Here is a 20,325-nt window from a genome sequence, read left to right on the forward strand (position 1 = left end):
CAGACCCTTATACTGGTCAGTGAGATCAGAATCAGGCCCCATATCTCCAGGCAAAACTAAGTGAGGGATTACTGGTCAAAATAACCTGGCCCCCTGAGAGAGAGGAGCAGATGCAGTGTGAAGATGTGTGTGTGTGTGTGTGCCTCAAACATCTGGTTTATTGTAGGGCGCGATGCTAGCATGCCATGTCACCTTTGTGGGGGGAGGTTTCCAAATCCATCCAAAATGCCATCTGTTTTATATGGCTTCAGAAGATTTAACCACTCCCCGCTGCAAAACATACAGCCTGTGATAAGATAAGAAATACAAGACTGAATTGCCAAGTGACCCTGATGCTGAGATTAGATTTAAAGCTATTGTTTAAACAGAAAGAGAACTCACTCAATACTTTTATTGCAGAAAGGTCAAAAGAGCCTCGTAAATGACAGAACCTTTCAATTTAAAACCATATTATGATCCATACTATTTGACATCACAACTGTTGTTTGCTAACCTTCTTAGTGTTTTGTGTGTGATGGGACATTGCTTCTGTTAGCTGACTGTTAACTTTACCAAAAGCTGAGGGCTTGTCTACACTTAAACAGCTGTGCAGCACTTCAGTGAAGATGCTGCCTACACCGATGGGGCTCCCATCCGTGCAGGTACTCCACCCCCCGAGAGGCGGTAGCTATGTTATGGGAGAAGCCCTCCCATTGCAATAGCGCTGTCTACGTGGGGAGTTAGGTTGGTATAACATAGTTATGGATATGAAATAGTTATACCCTTGTAAGTTGCTAGCGTAGACCAACTCTGAGACTAGAGAATTTGCATTGCAAAGGAAGGGTATTATTCCTAGTAATGTGTTATCCATTGTAACCCTGAAACTCCACCTTCATCAGTCCATTACAGAGCCAAGTCCCTTCTGCACTGCTCATGTCCATGCAAGCATCTTTATTAGCTCAAGGCTGGGCCGAAGTTCCTTGAATGTCTCCTTTCTATCAAGCCCACCCATCCATGTAGGTGATTGTCAGCTGGCTCCTTAAAGCTGGTTGAAAACCAGGAAAATTATTTCATAAAGAAATTCAAAATGTTTTTTTCCCCTTTCTGCAGGGTTCAGAATGCACTCATTTTCCAAAAATGCTTTCCACAACCTGATCAATTCAGCTACTGGGGAAGGTCCATTGTGGGGTATATAGTCTGCAAAGTTTATACTCCAGCCAATCTGTGCTAAACAAATGTGGTGAAGTTCTGGAACGACAATTGCTGCTGGCACTTTTCCCCTGCCCTGCTCTAGGCCTGGTGGCTGTGATCACACCAAGAGATATCATGTAAAACTGGAACCGCTTTAGCATACTCCCAGAGGGTTTGCTTGTTACCTAGTGTGGCAGGGTAAAATAATTGTGTAGTAACGAGCAGTAAATTATCTGCATAGTTATTTGCAAATGGGGCATTCATACTTAGACCAAGTGAAAGAGGAATCACTTTTGGGGGTTCAGGATCTGTGAATTAACTAGGGAACCCATCTCGGATTAATCAGTTACCTGTTTGTTCCGAGGGCTCAGGGGTGGTGGTTATGGACCCTGATAGAAAAATGACTTTCGGGTGCGTTTCCCCCCACTCCAGTCAGCAGTGGTTCTATTGTATCCCAGTTCTGCTGGGGGGTGCTTTGGGTGGAAACATTAACCTTACCCGAGCCTGAACCTCCAGCCAGGTAAAAATTAAGGGATAACAAAGCTGTGATCGACAACGTGTGAATAAGACACCTGCATGGACTTCATCTCAGTGGGCGATTATAGCTAGGCCGGAGCAGGGATTACCTGATTTTAAGCCTTTTTTTTTTTTTCTTTCCCCCTAGGACAATGCCAGACCTTGTGAATGTGTCTAGGATCCCCTATTAAAACACGTTGAAGTGATCCTTACTGTTCCAGGGGGCACAGATTCCCTACTAATCACACAAGCCTGAGCCAATCCGGCCCCCTGAATCTGAGCTGGGGTGCCAGCTCACGCTGCTGCCCGCATTGCAATATCTGCACAGCTGTTTTTAGTGAGGCGTGCGAGTCTGTCTACCCATAATGACCTGCAAAGCCCTGTGCAGCGTCAGGGTCTGACATGCACTGACTCCCCCTCTCTCTTTGCCTTCAGTTCCAGGGAGGAGTGTGGGCCTTGAGCACAGGTCTGTGTGATGCACTGATGACCATGGATGTGATGCTGTGCACCGCCTCGATCTTCAACCTCTGTGCTATCAGCGTGGATCGGTAAGCACCCCCCCCTCGGCTACTTAGCCCATCCGAGCTTGTCTGTTGTCTGGGCTTTACAGCCCTTCCCCTGGGAAATCATTGAAGGGATGTTTCCCCACCTGCCTTCTGCATTGAAGCGGTGCTGAGGTCAGATGGGCTGGGGCTTTCCTCATTCCCATGCAGGGAATTCCTAGCCTTGTTCCCCCTAGGGAAATCCCTCTTGGACTGAATCGATTTCCTCCATCTCCAGCCCCAGTTTTGGTGGCGATTTGCTCCCTCATCTTTCCAAGCAGCCTGGGAGCAGTTAATAGTGATGTCAAAGGCAGAAACTGGGCTGCTGAGAGCTGTCCCTTGTTGGGTTTGACTTGAGAGAGTGAATTATGTCTAGAATAAGCCTTCGGCCCCTTGGATTCCAGAGTTCTGCCCTAATTCTCAGCTGAGAGGACCAAGCTGGGGCAAGCGGAGCATTAAGTGTCTGCTTGGATGGCCAGTGGGTGTGGTGTAGACACCAGTCCATGAGAAGCTGGATTCAGACCAAACACGGTTCACACAGCTGTTGAATGCCTTCTTTGTTTCCGAGGCTGGGAGAGCTGCTATGCCCACACCACGTGCAGAGGTCACCTGTTCCTTGGTGGCAAGGCTCCATGGTGGTGGTCTTCCTATCACTTTGAAATAAGCAGAGCAGAACCCAGCATAGCAGGTCGGGATGATTTGGGTGGCAGCAGCATCACAAAAGGCTGTTTATTGTTCGGGAGGCTGTTCTTCCCAGGGATTCGGAGGTGGCGGTGGATTCCTGAACAGAAATACGTTAGCTGGGCCAGTGAAGGGATGAGTAAGAAACAGCTGGGAAGTGATCGCTTGGTCATAGGGCGCCCTTTGCAGAGCCCAGCTCCCTCTTTTCTCTGTGGTCCCAATGCGCCAAACACCAGCCTGACCTCCTCCTGGGAGCGCGCCTGTAACAAGAATAGCTCCCTAAAAGATTTAATTACAGCCCCAGGCGCTCATTTCATTTACATTTCAATAGGCCGGCTATGGCATGTCAGCAAAATAAGAGTTGAGAACCTATTTACGGAGGATTAATAACTCTGTCAGAGGGTACATTCGCTACATCACCATTGCAAGCTGTGGCTATTAATCCATGGTCAGTGTCTTAAACACCATGGGTTATTGCACATACATCATCTGCCTCCTGAAATCAAGTGACAGCAGCTGTCTGGAACCCGAGGTGAGGAAAGGAGAAGCTTTGCTGGCTCAGAACTGACTGATCCACATTAATAACCCAGCCGCCGCCATCTGGCACATGCTCGGTGACCTACAGTAAAATGCACTATCCCCTCCCTGCTGCAGAGGCTTTATATTGAGGGAGGTGAGTCTTGGTGAGGTGAATGCCAAAATCCCAGGTGGTGGTGGGGCACACAGGCAAGACGTTCTGTAGAAAGCCGATGGTGTGGGTGGGCGTGTATTACACTGCTATATGGGAAACCCAACCTGGGAATGATATGGCCACCCTCTCTCTAGGGGAGTAAGCGGCAATGTGTGGGAACTGTTAGTAATGATTAGGGTGAGGGGAAGGCAGCTGAGAAAGTGCCTCTTTCCTGTTGTCAGGGAACCGTGCTGTTCTCTTCCTTCTGCCATGCCGGGTGGCAAATAAATACCATGTGGGGGGTGGGAGGTGGCAGTGAGATCAGGAGCTCATGCACTGAGTGGCACTTGTGGGTATGATGCACCATATTCTTGGGAATGATGAGGGGAGAGGCAGTGACACCACATAAGGCTTCAGCGGCCAGTCTGCTAGAGGGAGTGACAGCCTGGGAAGGAACTGAGCATCCCTAGATGGAGAATGGGGGTGGTGAAGGAGATGGGTGTCGAAGCGGGGTCAGAGAAGAACCAACGGAGCAGCTACCCTAGAACAAAGCAGTGAATGTCACCCAAACAAATGGCTGGACTTCGCCTTCCCTCCCATCCTTTGGCCACCAAACATGGCCCCCAAACATGGCAGGAGTAATAGATGTTAAGGCCAGAAGGGACCATTGGGTGACCAACCAGCCTGAGCTCCTGCATGGCACAAGTCATAGAATCTCACCCAGGGATGAGATGAGATTTGTCCTGTCCTGAAGAGAAGCTAAAGTTCTGCTTATGTTAAGGGAATTCACACCAGTGTTACACCATGGATATAGAGACAGCGGCACAAACCCCTATTGTGCCACACAACACAGGTGCCACTGGGGGGCTAACACTGGTGCAGCTGGCTCTGCGCTGCTGTTCCACTTTGTGCCGGTGCCGTGTGGGTGGTGAGGATTTGGGTACATCAATGTAGCGATACTGCTGGAAATGGCCTTATGGTAGATGTGGCCTAATGGTTCGATGGCACTCTCCTAATCCTGCAGGGGAAGAAAGGGTCCCAGCCAGCAGCAGGATCTCAGCCTGATCCACGGTTAGGTGTGAGAGAGCACTGACGGCTCCATTTACTGTCAGAGTCATTGCCCAGGTAGCTCACTCAGTGATCGGTGAGAGAAGAGGACACGCTCTGCTGGCACCACGCTCCCAGATCAGGGCAGCTCCATGCTACCAGCCTTGACCCTGTTTTCTCTGTGTCACAGGTTCATCGCCGTTTCCATCCCGCTGAACTACAGCCGGCAGCAGATCGACCTGCGGCAGCTGATCCTCATCTCCACCACTTGGATCTTTGCTTTCGCCGTGGCATCCCCGGTCATCTTCGGCCTCAACGACGTCCCAGACAGGGACCCCACCTTGTGTCAGCTGGAGGACAACAACTACATTGTCTACTCCTCCATCTGCTCCTTCTTCATCCCCTGTCCGGTCATGCTGGTCCTCTATTGTGCCATGTTCCAGGGACTCAAGCGCTGGGAGGAGGCCAGGAAGGCCAAGCTGAAGAGCAGCGTGTATGTGGGCGGCAGGAAGCTGTGCTGCCCACCTCCCGTCATGGAGAGGAAGCAGGCTGAGATCAAGCTGCAGGAGCGCAGTCTGTATGACCGCTCCGAGTGCTCTTTCCCCAGCGGGTACATGATGAACAGTGGCATCCAGACTGTCTCCTACCCTCACCTCAAGTACTCCCACCCGGGACACAAACAGGCCAAGATCAATGGCCGGGAGAGGAAGGCTATGAAGGTGCTCCCGGTTGTGGTCGGTGAGTGGATGGTCCTCATTATGTGGATGCTAGAGCAGTGGAGTGCGGGGGGTGGGGGTTACACTGGGGCTGGGATTTTCGGAAAGGCTTGGTCCATTGGGAACTGTCTGTGTTTAAAAATTGGCCTCTAATTCAGGTGCTGTCTTGAAAATCTGCCCCCCGTTGTGGGCTTTTTTAAGCCCCTGTAAATCTGGTCCTGAGTGCAGTCGAAAATCTGGCCCCAGGTGGGCTCTTGTATTATAACAGGGCACTGCTAGCCTTCTTCCCACCCACCCCCTAGCCAGGATTAGCATTTGACTGCCTCAGGAACCCCTGGACTAAGATCTCGCCTGGTGTTTCAGTCTTGCCTTCATGCTTAATACTTCAGTGTGATTCATACCAATGGGGATGCCTCCAGACTCTTCCCTTCCAGCTCTGCAGTGTTCTCCTTGGGTGCAAGACTGGCAAGGAAGACATGGTCCCCATATACCCTTAATGCAGCACTCCCAGCCTGGTGAGAATACTGGATGCTGTACTAGGAGGAAGAAACATGTCACCAGTTCTCTGATCTCATGCCCAAAGGGCTAGGCTGAGATCTGTTTGTTCATGGGTGATGGACAGAAATGCTTCCCTAAGCAGCAAAGATGGGAGTATTTGAATCCTTTTGTTTAATGCAAGGATCCCATGATCATCAGCACATGGTAGGTGATTGTCCATCCCAGGCAGCTGGCTACGGATAGGACAGGGTCCCTGCGATTCCCAAGCCTGGCTGCAGCACTGTGCTCCAAAAAGTGAGCGTGCATTTAAATAAGCACGCAGGCTTCAATGGGCAGAAGCAGCTGGTGAGGTTTAGTCTCTAATGCATGATGACTCGTTGGCCTTGGTAGGATGGACTGCCTGTGAGGTATTTCTAGCCTGTCTGGAAGTGAGCAATACTGAAAGCCTCAGGAAAAGGCCTAGAGGTTTGGATAATTTAGTTTTGCTAAGTATCTGCACTTAGAAGTGCAACTGAGGACCAGGTCCTAGGTTGGCGTGGGCAGATGGTCCAGGGGTGTAAGGTGACCCCTTGCTTTCCCACCGCAGCTACCTGCATTGCAGGACAGAGGTAGTCTCTACGGAGCTTCTACATCCTCTCCTGTGCAGGGGGGAGTGGGCAGGGCTGGGTGAGGAATAGGTGGAGCCAAGGGCTCCATTACCACCCCACCCCCCCCATGCACATGCCAGGGGAAGGTATGCTTTGCCAGGTGCAGGGCACTCCTCCTCCCCCCCACCCCCACCAAAGTGAGGGTGAAAGAGGCCAAGTCAGCTTCTTGTGCTGCCCCCTGTGTGGGATGCAGGGAAGAGCTATGATTTAGCCCTGCAGTTTCGCAGGTTTGATGGATCATCATGACTAATTGAGCACCTAGAACTAGAAATGATTCTCTAGCCATCCTGGCTCATCTGCTGTGACCTGCAATGCACTAAGTGAGGGAAGCAAAGCTGCTCTGACCAGGGGTAATCCTATCTCATCTCCCCTGTCTGAAAATACTCATACTCCCATATGGCAATCCATGCTGTCCTCTCTTGTTATGGCTAATGATGATGCTTATCCTAAAACCTTTACAGCTCTTTAATCTGATAGCTGAAGGCATAGAGAAACACTATATTTTATTGGATCAGCTTCTGTTGGTGAGAGAGACAAGTTTTTGAGCTTACCCAGAGCTCTTCTTCAGGTCTGAGAAAGGGGAACTCCCAGCATCACAGCAAAACACAAGGTGGGACAAATTGTTTAGCATAAGTAGTTGGCACATATTGTAAGGGCCCATTCAGGGTAGAGTGGCCCATTAACACCTTTGCAGTCAGAGGACAAAAAGAGGGGGTTAGTGGGTTACAGATTGTTGTAATAAGCCATAAACCCGTGTCTCTGTTCAGTCCATCCATTACTGCGCTGTGATTGACCTCCATAGTTGTGAAATCGGCTGCAGGAATGTGGGGTGGGGCTGGGGATGAGGGGGCTCCAGGCTGGGACCAATGGGTTCAGAGGGTGGGAGGGAGATCAGGGATGGGGCAGGTTGCTGGGGCACTGAGGGGTGAGGGCTCTGGCTGGGGGTGCGGTTTTTGGGGGGGGGCTGGGGATGAGGGGCTTGGTGTACAAGAGGGGACTCTGGGCTGGGATCAAGGGGTTTGGAGGGCTGGAGGGAGGATCAGGGCTGTGGCAGGGGATTGGGGTGCAAGGGGTGGGGCTCAGGGTGCAGGCTTCGGGCGGCGCTTACCGCAAGCAGCTCCTGGAAGGATGTCCCCCGTCCAGCTCCAAGGCGAGGCCAGGCGGCTCTGCACACTGCCCCGTCTGCAGGTTCCACCTCTGCAGCTGCCATTGGCCAGGAACCATGGCCAATGGGAGCTGCGGGGGCGGTGCCTGTGGACGGGACAGCGCACAGAACCACCTGGCCACACCTCCACGTACTACGGAGGTCATGCTGGCTGCTTCCTGGGAGCTGCACGGAGTGGGACAAGCTTCTGACCCCGCTCCCCGGCTGGACCTGAGGGCCAGATTAAATGGGCTGATGGGCCGGATGTGGCCCACAGTTTGCCCACCCCTGATCTAGAGGGTGGGGGGTCAGTTTGTTCTTGAAGTAGTTTCCAGGAAGGCCAGCTGTTCTTATAATTGATCCATGTACAACAGCACTGAGACCCTCATTATGGGTGTGTCAAAGGGCCGCAAAGACCGTGGGGTTGCCCCCACCCCCCTTCTGTTCTGCATGCTCAAGAAGTCACTGTTGTTAATCTCTCACTGGTTCAAGAGCACTAGGAGAGAATGTTGACTTTTTAGGCCTTCCAAGCAGCAAAGCTAGGGAACAAAGCCAGGCCCCTGAGAACTGCCAGAGCCCCAAGCCGAGCCAGATTGTGTGCCTCGGATCCTGAAATGTTTTACAGTGATAAGGAAACCAGCTTAAGACTCCAGTTAACTGTAACGAACCTGACATTACAGGCTTTTTGATTAGCAAAGCATGACTCAGGGTAGTTTTTTGTTTCTCAACTATGCAAAACCTGAGCTGAAGGAGGGCCAGCTGGATGGGCTAATGGGTCTTAATCTACAACTTGAGGAAGGGGTAGAGCATGGATGGCTGCAATCCAAACCAAGCCAGTGGGTCAGCAGGTCAGATGAGGATTTTTAGTGTAGGAAACTTGGAAGCTGGCACTTCACATGACCTTTGCTAGGGGAAACCGACCTAAGTGCTTTTGTGGCCTCTGTAGGATCTGACCATCTGCCACACGGTTATGAATTTAAACTACCCTACCTCCAATGGATGGTAGCACAGAGAGCCTAGAGTGACTGAGAACAGATGGGACAAGCAGGGTGTGTGTGTCTGGAGAAGGGGCTTCTGCTCTGGTGCATCTGCCTGTGGTTTGGGGTTGGAGAGTATTTCAATCACATACATCCTGAATGAAAGGCAACAGTTATACCCACCCTGTATCAACAACGTTTAACCTAATACCCTGATACTTGTTTTTCTCTAGGCTATGGGTTCTCAATTTGGGGTCTTGACCATCCTGCAATGGAAAAGATTGAGAACCCCTGTTCTAGGTGATTGATTGGTATCCCCTCCTTTTGATGTGCAGTTTGATGCTGGCACCACACTTGATCTGTGTCTGTAATGATGCAGGAAGAGATGGCTAGAGAGGTTGCTTAATGCCTGTCCTGGTTCCCACTTCCTCCATTTGTGTCTCTGTGTATATATCTCTGTCCATCGCTGTAACCCCTTCTTTAGCCCACTAAGCCAGACAGTTGCATGGCAATTCTCTAATATCACAATACAGTCTCAGGCTCTTTGGTTGTTGGCTCACCTGCTCTGTTGTCTGTATTGATACTATACCTAGACTTCAGAGTAACAGCTGTGTTAGTCTGTATTCGCAAAAAGAAAAGGTATGAAGTGAGCTGTAACTCACGAAAGCTTATGCTCAAATAAATTGGTTAGTTTCTAAGGTGCCACAAGTACTCCTTTTCTTTTTGCATATACCTAGACTAGAGGGTACAGTATGTAATATGTATTGGACAGTAATGCCTAGACCACATTGTACAGACATGTTGTAAGAGACAGTTCCTCTCAAGACACAAATAGCAGGAGGGTATTTCACAGAGAAAGGAAGTGACTTGCCCCACTGGGTTACACAGCCTCACCTGTCAACCCACAATCTACCTGTAGCATTTCTCCTCTCCCCCCCCCCCCCCCCATGGTACTTGTGTGCAGTGTTTGACTTTGCTATCTGTTCTCTTTCACAGGCGCATTCCTCTTCTGCTGGACACCCTTCTTTGTAGTACACATAACAAGAGCCCTGTGCAAATCCTGCACGATCCCCAGTCAGGTCATTAGCATTGTCACGTGGCTGGGCTACATCAACAGTGCCCTTAACCCCATCATCTACACCATCTTCAACACAGAGTTCAGGAAATTCTTCCGCAAAGCTTTGCACGTCTTCTGCTAAGGTTGGTGCCTGCTGGAGTCAGGGAGGAACTAAAGCACAAGGCACAGCAAGCAGTAAAGATGACACTGTGTTAGGTTTTTTTGTTTGTTTTTTTTTTGTATAGCTCATTAAAGTTTGATTTCTTGCTACATTCCTGTGTTTCACACTTTTTCCGTGCATGGGGAAAGGTTCTCATGTTGAAAGCACAACAACAGCCTGCCCCAATCCTGGGAGGAATTGTCCATGGAGTATAGTACCCCATGGCCTGATGTACTTCTTAATGTGCAGGAATAAAAATTGGACCTCTGATCAGTTTGCAGTGTTAAGATCTGGAAGGTGCCAAAAGAGAGAGACACTGTAACAGCCAAAGTGACCTATGGTCTGTTGTTCTGGTTCTTCCATTAGCCAATGCCCGATACTTCAGAGGAAGGTGTGAGACTGTCACATGGTGCCTCTCCATGCCCTTGTGGAAAGACAATTGAGAGGAGTCTAATTTAGTCCTACTCCCCCTTTACTTTGAGGGCTACCCCAGCATCCTGTTGGATAGATGTTAAAGGGCACTGGTCCCAGGGCGCTCACTGTAAACTGACCAGGTGACCTACTGTACAGGGAAGGAGGTGTGAGTTTAACTACTAACAGATGGGTGCCCCCTATTGGCACCGCTGCAGTGTGACTCAGTGGGGATTAATATGTACTGATCAGGGAAATAGTAGAGAATATTTGAAAGCGCAGGTTAAGTGAAGAGCACAGGAGAAAATATTTTAAACCCTGATGATGGACCCATTCTGGCTGAGCAGTCCTTGCTCCCCTGGCCTGGGCTAGTCAAGGCTTTCCCTGGGGAGTATAGTTAGTGCCCCTGCTGTGCCAGGCATGAAGATGGCCAAGTGCAGAGCAGAGCACATGCTACCCTCCCTCAAGAGGGAGCTACTGCTCCCCTAAAGAAATCCTGGCCGCCTCTGGCTCGCTGCTACATTGGGGCCCTCCAGCCCCACTGTGACAGGCCTCCAAGGCAGATTCTTAGCCACATTATCTGCTTTGTTGCAGCCAGCATCTATCCATGCAATCACAGAGTCTCATACCTATTTCAGGGCAGACTGCCAAGAAGCAGGGCGAAGACCCCAAACTAGTTGTATGTTCTAGAATTACATTTCACCAACCCCGATACAAGTGTGAACTCCTAAAGCACTTTAACAGTCCTACTGTGGCATCACAGACAGTCCCCTGGTGCTTTTCAGTCTATTTTGCTACCCAGGCGAGCTGGCCTTAGTAATAGATGGTTGCTAGACACCAAAATAGTCAGGTTATTCCCAGTCCCAATCACTTAACCCCAGCTCCATTGTACTCCAACCAAAGACAATGCCTGTAGCCAGTCCTGTAAATAAACTAACAAAATAAATGATAGTTATTACAAGGTTAAAGCAAGCAAACATATATACTAGGGCTGTCAAGCAATTACAAAAATTAATCATGATTAAATAATAGAATACCATTTATTTAACTATTTTTGGATGTTTTATACATTTTCAAGTATTTTGATTTCAATTACAACACATACAAGTGTACAGTGCTCACATTTATTTTTGATTACAAATATTTGCATTGTAAAAAACAAAAGCAATAGTATTTTTCAATTCACCTCATACAAGTACTGTAGTGCAATCTCTTTATCATGAAAGTTGAACTTACAAATGTAGAATTATGTACAAAAAATAACTGCATTCAAAAATAAAACAGTGTAAAACTTTACTGCCTACAAGTCCACTCAGTCCTACCTCTTGTTCAGCCAATTGCCCAAACAGGTTATTTTTACATTTGCAGGAGATAATACTGCCTGCTTCTTGTTTACAATGTCACCTGAAAGTGAGAACAAGCGTTCACATGGCACTGTTGTAGACGGCATCGCAAGCTATTTATGTGCCAGATGCGCTAAAGATTCATATGTCGCTTCAACCACCAGTCTAGCGGACATGCGTCCATGCTGATGACGGATTCTGCTCCATAACGGTCCAAAGCAGTGCGGACCGATGCATGTTCATTTTCAATATTTGAGTCAGATGCCACCAACAGAAGGTTGATTTTTTTTTATTTTTGGTGGTTCAGGTTCTGTAATTTCTGCATCAGAATGTTGCTCTTTGAAAGCATGCTCCACACCTTGTCCCCTTCAGATTTTTAAACCTCGGGTTGAGTGCTGTAGCTATTTTTAGCAATCTGCTATTGGAACCATCTTTGTGTTGTCAAATCTGTAGTGGAAGTGTTTTTAAACAACCTATGTTGGGTCATCATCCGAGACTTCCGTAACACAAAATATATAGTAGAAAGCGGGTAAAACCATGGAGCAAGAGACATACAATTCTCCTCCAAGGAGTTCAGTCACAAAATTAATGAATGCATTTTTTTTTTTTTTTTTAACAAGCATCATCAGCATGGATACGTCCTCTGGAATGGTGGCCGAAGCATGAAGGGGCATATGAATGTTTAGCGTATCTGGCACGTAAATACCTTCCTTGTAAAGCCGGCTACAAAAGTGCCATGCGAATGCCTGTTCTCACTTTCAGGTGACGTTATAAATAAGATGGGGGCAGCGTTATCTCCTGTAAATGTAAACAAACTTGTTTCTCTTATCAATTGTCTGAACAAGAAGTAGGACTGAGTGGATTTGTAGGCTCTAAAGTTTTATATTTTATTTTTGAATGCAGTTATGTAACAACAACAAAAAAATCTACATTTGTAAGTTGCACTTTCATGATAAAGAGATTTCACTACAGTACTTGTATGAGGTGAATTGAAAAATACTATTTCTTTTGTTATTTTTACAGTTCAAATATTTGTAATAAAAATTATATTAAGTGAGTACTGTACACTTTGTATTGTGCTGTAATTGAAATCAATATTTGAAAATGTAGAAATACATAAAAAATATTTAATAAATTTCAATTGGTATTCTATTGTTTAACAGTGCGATTAAAACTGTGATAATCGACAACCCTAATATATACACAAATGAGTTAGTCTATGGTTCCAAAAGGTGACAGAGTTGTAGTAATCTGTCAGCCTTGCATGTCTTTTAGGGCTAACCCAGGTTGACTGTGGGGATCTCTGCTTCTCTTTTGTAGCTCCAGTTCTGTGAGGGTCCAAACAGCAAAAAGAGAGAGGAAAATTTTTCTGGTCAGTTATTTGTATTGCCTTCTTCCAGAATTCAAGCTGATGGGATGAGCCCTTTTGCACCTCGCTCTTCATGAGTGTGATGTCCCAAAATGGCCCATTTAGTTTTGATGGGCAGGAGACTATTGTGCCTGACTGGGTTCACGGTTACAAAGCAAAAACTTAAATATTACGTTATAGCATGTGATAAAGAGTGAGATTAATGTATGCAGCAATTTACAAGAATATCAAAGTCTAAACACACTGTCACAAATCCAATCCCCATCTTAACCATACAACACAGAGGTGAAACAGACAAGTTTCCAGCAATGCATTCATCAATGCTCAGCTGAGGCCTAAAGCCTTGGCAAGAGCTGGCACCTGGTCTTCCAGCATCACTCAAGGTTTCTGACAGGAGATAAGGATGTATTTAAAACATATGAAAAAGAGCAAGGTCAGATTCAACACAGCCCACTTAGTGCAGGGAGCTGTGACCTAGCGAACAGAGCTCAAGGTTAGGAGCCAGAAACAGGTCAATTCTAATCCCAGCTCTGTCACTGATTTACACTGACACATCCCTTATGGTGGCCTGATTTGTCAGAGATGTCGAGCAGCCCAAGTTCTCCTTTGAACTTGATGGGAGCTTCAGGTGTTCAACACCACTGAAAATTGGACCACAGTTACCTCTCTATACCTTGACTTCCCTAGCTACAAAAGGGGGAGAATCCTTATTACCTCACTGGAGGCAGGGGGAGAGGAGAGAGTGTGTGCGCGTGAAGATTATAAATGCTGAGTGTTAGGATCTGGGCACTGAAAATGACATAAAAGGGCAAACAAACAAAATACAAGTGCTCTGCTTCTGTGAGACAGGGGAATTGCCCTGCCACAGAGAGAGAGGATTTCATTCCGACAGTACCACAGCCACCAGACTGTTGCATATGAAGCTGTTAAATGCTTTGACTTTCATTAGAATCCAGATGTTCATTTCCCCCTGAACTCTCACAGCTGGAGTTTCAACTGTTCCATTCTTTCTAATGAGCTCCTGAAATACTAAGCAAACTCTGATGAGAGGGACCCTGCTGCTTCCTGACAAACACACAGGGGTGGTAAGTAGTGGAAGAAAGCCAATTTGCAGGCTAGCTGAAGCTCCTTTCTAATTAGCTGGCGGCTTTGCAAGGAGAGCCAGGCTCAGCAATAAACCAATGCTCTCATTTTTACAACAGATTACCCTAGGCTTACTCCCAACATGGTCAGTCCCTGGAAAGTTTGTTTTTACGCCATATACATATCAGGACTGTCACATCTGGTCTCCTCTGCCTTTGCTGGAGTGTCTTTGGAACATTCACACCCTAAGGGAAGGGGCTAGTGTTAATTAGGCATTGGAGTTAAATGGACATTAAAGTTTTAAGTCTCACTAAAAGCAGCAGCCCCTCTCAAAGGCTACCCCATCAAGCTGCTATGAATTCATGAGCTCCCCAAGTGCAATTCACTAGGCAGAAAGCCTTGTCTGGTCTCGCACTTTCACCAATGCTAGCACTGGTTCAGCTGACGCAGCAGTAGCATGAATTCCCATTAGTGGGAAAGTTGGAGACGTCCCCTCGGCCATGGGGAATCGTTTTCTACTGTGCAAAGCACGCACTTTTCTTATTCCTCATTGAACTCTTTCAGGCTTGCTTAGCCGTCCGAAAGCAGCACACGAGAAAGGGGCACAAGGCCCCGTTTACTTATTTTTGCAACTCACTTTTAAAAGTGAGCAGAACAGTGCTTAAAATGACACAAGCCGTGAACAATCCAGAGAGGCAGACTGGAAAACATCAAATTTGCAATGTAAAGAGAGAGCTGGAAATCCACTCCTTCCTGTCCCTCCCATGGCCTGTGCTTCCCTGGCTGGTGCTAATGGAAAAATAGCTCTGGGAATGGGGACTTTGTCTTTGCTGGGTTTGACGATACTACCGCCATCACCTTCCGTAGTGAGGTTATGGCTAGACACTAACAATTTGCCCCCTCAACCAGGGATACACAGGATCTTCCCTGGGTAAGATCCTCTCCACTCCAAAATTCCATCCCTATCCATCAAATCCTCCCTCCCCATACCCAGCAACTCGTCCATCCCCTCCCTTGACAACGGTGCTTCCCCCATCCCTGTACCTCCCTGAGACAGCTCCTCTTCCTCACCATAGCACTGGCAGGTGGTTGTCCTGTGAGTGGGTCCCCTGTGGGGCAGGTCTGGAAAGTGAACAAGGAACGGAGGTGCGCTCACCTAGCTCTTGGGAGAGGGAAGCAGCTCTCCTTTGGCCATTGGGTGGGGGGAGAGAGCTCCAGACCCTCTCCCTGTACCAGCTTGGCCTCAGTTCTCCTTCTCCTTTCACACAGCTAAAGCAGCCAGCATGGCCAACGGAGGGGGGGGGGGGCAGAGGGGGAGAGCATTGTGCACCCCCCGAATGCACATTGAGCAGCTGGAGGCCTTTGTAGCAGCTATTGCATTTGCACTGGGAGAGCTGAATGCTTCACTGAGCAGAGCCAGCTCTAGCATTCTGAGTGGGCTGTGACATGTTTTTCTGCTACCTCCCTCACTGTGTCCCAGAGTCTGTCCGGACTCCCTCCCTTGTCCCCCAAGCCCCTCACTGCTGACAGAATCCCAGGACATTCTTCCCCCCTGCTCCCCATCTTAGCCCTCGTGCTGGGAACAGGAAGATGGATCCACATTCCCAAGGCAGGGCCCCGAAGTCCTTTGACTGTGGCCTGAAGGGCCATGTCAGCTCTTTGGCTGCAGACTTTCACTGTACCACAAGAACACTTGCTTCCTGAGCCACAGTGGGCCAAATCCATCCCTGGGGGGAGGGATAGCTCAGTGGTTTGAGCATTGGCCTGCTAAACCCAGGGTTGTGAGTTCAATCCTTGAGGGAGCCATTTAGGGATCTGGGGCAAAAATTGGGGATAGGTCCTGCTTTGAGCAGGAGGTTGGACGAGATGACCTCCTGAGGTCCCTTCCAACCCTGCTATTCTCTGATTCTATTAACTTCTCCCAGGGGTGAGTTGGGCCCACTTTGCCATGCACTGGCACACCGATACCGGCCTCAGAATTAATTCCCTCGCCTCCTGAAGCCGGGCATGCCGGGGGTGGCAGTAAGATTTTCCTTCTGCAATTTAAGCGATGGGCCTGTCAGTTTCCCCCAACATGGCAGGTGCCTTTATGTGCAGCTAATTCCAGCAGTTGACATAATCCGAGTGTGCAGCCCTACAACAGCCCAGCAGGAGGGACTTCATGCCATGACACAAGTGTTCCAGAAAATGCTTCACAGCTCCTGTGCGTTATTTCCCACTGAGTTTAGAGGAGATGTTTGACTGGGGTTTCCGGCCTTTTGATTCAAATGATTTTGCAAATAAAACTCGGGGCTGTGGGAAGTCTGGCAGGGGAAAACAGGAAATTGGGGTTGGAATCAGGAGATATATTTTAATAATAAAAAGAGAGAGGAGACAGTAGGGTCAAGAGGTTAGAGCAGGGGAATGGGGGTGAGTGAAAACGCAAGGGTGAAATCCTGGCCCCCTTGAAGTCAATGGGAGTTTTGTCATTGACTGCAGCAGGGCCTCCATTTCACCACTGGATTCTATTTATGGCTTCACCACTAATACACAATGTTAGCTTGGGCAAGTCTCTCATTCTGTGCCTCGGTTTCCCCATCTATAAACTAGGGCAGGGGTTCTCAAACTGGGGGTCAGGACCCCTCAGGGGGCCACAAGGTTATTACATGGGGGGAGGGAGGCGGGTTGTGAGCTGTCAACATCCACCCCAACCCCTGCTTGCCTCCAGCATTTATAAATAGATTAAAGTGTTTTTAATTTATTAGGGGGGTCGTACTCAGAGGCTTGCTGTGGGAAATGGTTCGCCCTCCAACAGTAGCAGCATGAAACTATTTTTCTCTCTCTCTCTCTCTGGTGGCGCATAAAGCCCCTTACAATATAATGAACCTGACAGGGGTAAAAACGAGGGGAAGGGGGGGTTGGCCTGGGGGAGAAAAAAAAAAAGCCATGAAAATAGTTATTTCAAGTCTAAAAGTGAAGAGCCTGTAAAGTCTGCAATATTAACACTCAAAGGTGCTATTTTCAAACTAATCTTCCTATTACCTAAGGCCTCTCTTCTGTGTTCTGGTGTGAGATGCTGTGGCAAGGCACAGTTGCACTTTGTTTATTCTGCCAAAATAAGATAATGTCTTTGTCAAGAGCTTTACACGAACTTGAAGCCACAACTTTGCTTCTGATGAACTCAGAAGTATCTCAAGAAAGTTTTGCTTTCTAGCATTTATTAAGCAGATGGGGGACCAACCCAAGAATGGGAACAAAGCATAGTTTAGGTCATGAAAAGGAACAAGCCAAGCCACCCTGAATATGCTCCAATTACCTATGAGAAGTCACAGAATATTTCCTTTTCCCCCAATATGTTCTGGATTGAGATCAATGACTCTTCACACAGACTGCCAGACAGCCATCAGATAGCGACTGATAATCATTACCACTAACCTGTGTTGGATTTCAATCCTCCTCCTATGGAAAAGGGCTTCATGTTCCATCACAACTATCTTCCAAACCATCCAGTTCTTCTTGGTAGCAGCTGGAGCTCCAGACGAGACGGGTATTGGTAGAAGCAATCTTACTCAAGAGAGACCATATGTGATACCAGCAGTACAGGAGCCCAACATGAGAGACTACAAACCAGCTTCCACCTTGTTAAAATAAATACCGGTTTACTATTACAATAACTTTAGGGTCCCTAGATTATAAGACCAGAAGGGACCATTATGATCATCTCGTCTGACCTCCTGCATAACAGGTCATGGAGTTTCACCAAACAGTTCTTGCATCAGTCCCCTCACTTCTGCCCATGTGTCAGTCTACTGACTGGGACTGCTTAAATTTTAAGCCAGGACATCAGCTCTATGATGAGTGACACTAGTTCATGTTCAATGAACAGAAACAATGGCTAAGGCACATCAGTAGAAGGTTCCAGGCCTGTATCAAAAAAAGCACTGAGGAAGAATTTTTCACAGGTTGATGGCAAGCCTCAGGTCAGTGTATTACAGTAATTCCTCGCTTAACATTGTAGTTATGCTCCTAAAAAATGCAACTTTACGCGAAACGATATTAAGTGAATCCAATTTCCCCATAAGAATTAATGTAAATAGAGGTGGTTAGGTTCCAGGGAAACTTTTTTCACCAGACAAAAGACATATATATACACACCCACACACAGTATAAGTTTTAAACAAACAATTTAATACTGTACACAGCAATGATGATTGTGAAGCTTGGTTGAGGTGGTGGAATCAGAGGGTGGGATATTTCCCAGGGAATGTCTTACTGCTAGATGATGATCTAGCACTCCCCTGAGCCCTCAAGGATTAACACATTGTTGTTAATGTAGCCCCACACTCTACAAGGCAGCCCACATGGAGAGAGGGGAGACAGCATGGCTGACAGAGATGCACATGCTGTGTGTGGGGGAGAGAGAGAGAGAGAGATGCGCATTGCCCCTTTAAGTACGCTGCCCCACTCTAAGTACATTGCCCTTTTAAGTAGATCAGCATGTTGAGACAGCAGCTGCTGCCAGCAAGCTCCCTCCGTCCTGAGCCCTGTCATGTCCCCCCGGCTCTATGGTGATGGGGTAAGCAGAGGGCAGGAGCAGGGGGGAGGGGGACACCCTGACATTAGCCCCCCTCTTCTCCCCCCCCCACAGCAAGCAGCTCCAAGGCAGAAGGCAGGAGCAGCACATGGCAGTGGGGGGAGAGACAGCTAAACTGCAGGCAATTGATGGCCTGCTGGGTGGCTGCCGCACAGTGAACTTACGGGAGCGGGGAGCTGATAGGGGGGCTGCCGGCCCACCCTGGTTCCAAGCCCCCACCACTAGCTGCAACGGGCTGCTCTGCCTGCCAGCAGTGGACAAAGCAGGTGGCTGCCAAACAACGTTATAAGGGAGCATTGCGCAACTTTAAATGAGCATGTTCCCTAATTGATCAGCAACATAACAACGAAACAACGTTAACCGGGACGACGTTAAGTGAGGAGTTACTGTACTCTTAAACAGGAGTCTGGGACACTTAGCCTGGCTAGTCTAAGTCACTAAAAGGGATTTAATGGAATTAGCCATTTTTGTAGAGACTTACTTAACGGTTCAGCATTTTGTTTTAATCGCTGCAGTGAAGTCCCGATGTCAGTACACTAATGCCAGGAAAGAAACCATTTTATACTCTTACTTTGGCTCAGGTAGATCCAATTTTGGCAAGACAGCTCCTACAAAAAGGCAGCTGAGAAACACCAGCGTCATGAAACTTCACCTTACTGTGCTGAGCAAAATATGTCCACGCTGTCTGTTTAACGGTGCTCTGCCAAACACACTTGGTGTAAAAGGAATGTTACAGGTATGTGCTTTCATGATTTCACTGTATTTTGTTTAACAACATGACATCTTCTGTTTATATACACATGCAGAATTTCCAATATGTAAAACTCTGCCCTGGAAGAAAAAATGAATCAGAAAAAGGACTTCTAATGAGAGAATATAGTTTATGATGTACGTTTTTAAAGACAATTAAATTAAACAAATGAAGGAAGATCTGTTTTTTCAAATGAGAGGTAGGGTAGCATGGGGTGGAATGGAACACTGGCACATCTTAACTTTCGCTCCAACCACTGTAGATGGCCCTCAAGAGAGATGGCTCTAACATTGTAATCTGCAACGGAGGGGTTTCAAAGTCTTGCAAGCTTAACTTCACAGTCCAAAATTCCTTCAAGTGAGGGTGGCCTCCTGATCAGCAAGTCTAGTTATTTTTCCCAGATCACATATCTTTAGTGTCTCCTTTGCTAAGATTCTGTGTAGACCTCCAAAATGTAAACGATGTCACAGTGCTCAAGCATCTTCATAAGACGAGCTCCCTGAAGAGAAGAGTTCAGTTTCCAGACATCCAGCAATACGAGCTCCCATCCAGCTTGCTGATCCAGCCAAGCACCTTCCCTTGTTCTTTTCTGGGACCTCAGAAGTAGATTTTTCAGACGGAGACTTTCTCCATGACACTGTCTGTGACATGCACCTCCTCTGCTTGCACTGTGACTGTGGCTGACTGACCGCACATGTGCTGGTGATCCTTCCAATCCTGCAAAGGAGCACGCAGAGAGAATGTGAAAAGAGACAGCAGCAGGAGACTGTAGGTATATCTAAAGAGCAAAAAAAAAAAAAAAAAAAATCAAACCTGTGGCAGTTACTCTCAGAGCCCAGATCAACTAACTTGGGCTTCAGAGCCTGAGCTCCAGCCAGAGCCTCTACACTGCTCTGTTTAGCCCTGCTACACAAGTGTAAGTCAGCGGACGTGGGCTCCAAGATTCACCACTGCTGGTCTTTTCTGCTAT

At 47.8% G+C, this 20,325-nt stretch overlaps 2 protein-coding genes across 2 annotated transcripts in view; one reads left to right on the forward strand and one right to left on the reverse strand.

Moving 5' to 3' along the window:
* The window catches only part of DRD4 (dopamine receptor D4), a 33,686-nt gene extending 21,264 nt beyond the window's left edge, over positions 1-12,422 (forward strand). Inside the window, exons 2-5 of the mRNA XM_074954759.1 lie at positions 2,122-2,234; positions 4,817-5,364; positions 9,605-9,808; positions 12,200-12,422. Coding sequence (XP_074810860.1) covers positions 2,122-2,234; positions 4,817-5,364; positions 9,605-9,807 — 864 coding nt within the window. The 3' untranslated portion in view covers position 9,808; positions 12,200-12,422. The remainder of the gene's footprint in view (positions 1-2,121; positions 2,235-4,816; positions 5,365-9,604; positions 9,809-12,199) is intronic.
* A 7,408-nt stretch (positions 12,423-19,830) lies between these two features.
* Positions 19,831-20,325, reverse strand: part of DEAF1 (DEAF1 transcription factor) — a 45,896-nt gene continuing 45,401 nt past the window's right edge. Inside the window, 1 exon segment of the mRNA XM_074954761.1 lies at positions 19,831-20,072. Within this exon segment, the coding sequence (XP_074810862.1) occupies positions 19,968-20,072 (105 nt within the window). The 3' untranslated portion in view covers positions 19,831-19,967.

This window comes from Natator depressus, chromosome 6, assembly GCF_965152275.1.
Source record: "Natator depressus isolate rNatDep1 chromosome 6, rNatDep2.hap1, whole genome shotgun sequence".
Lineage (NCBI taxonomy): Eukaryota > Metazoa > Chordata > Testudines > Cheloniidae > Natator > Natator depressus.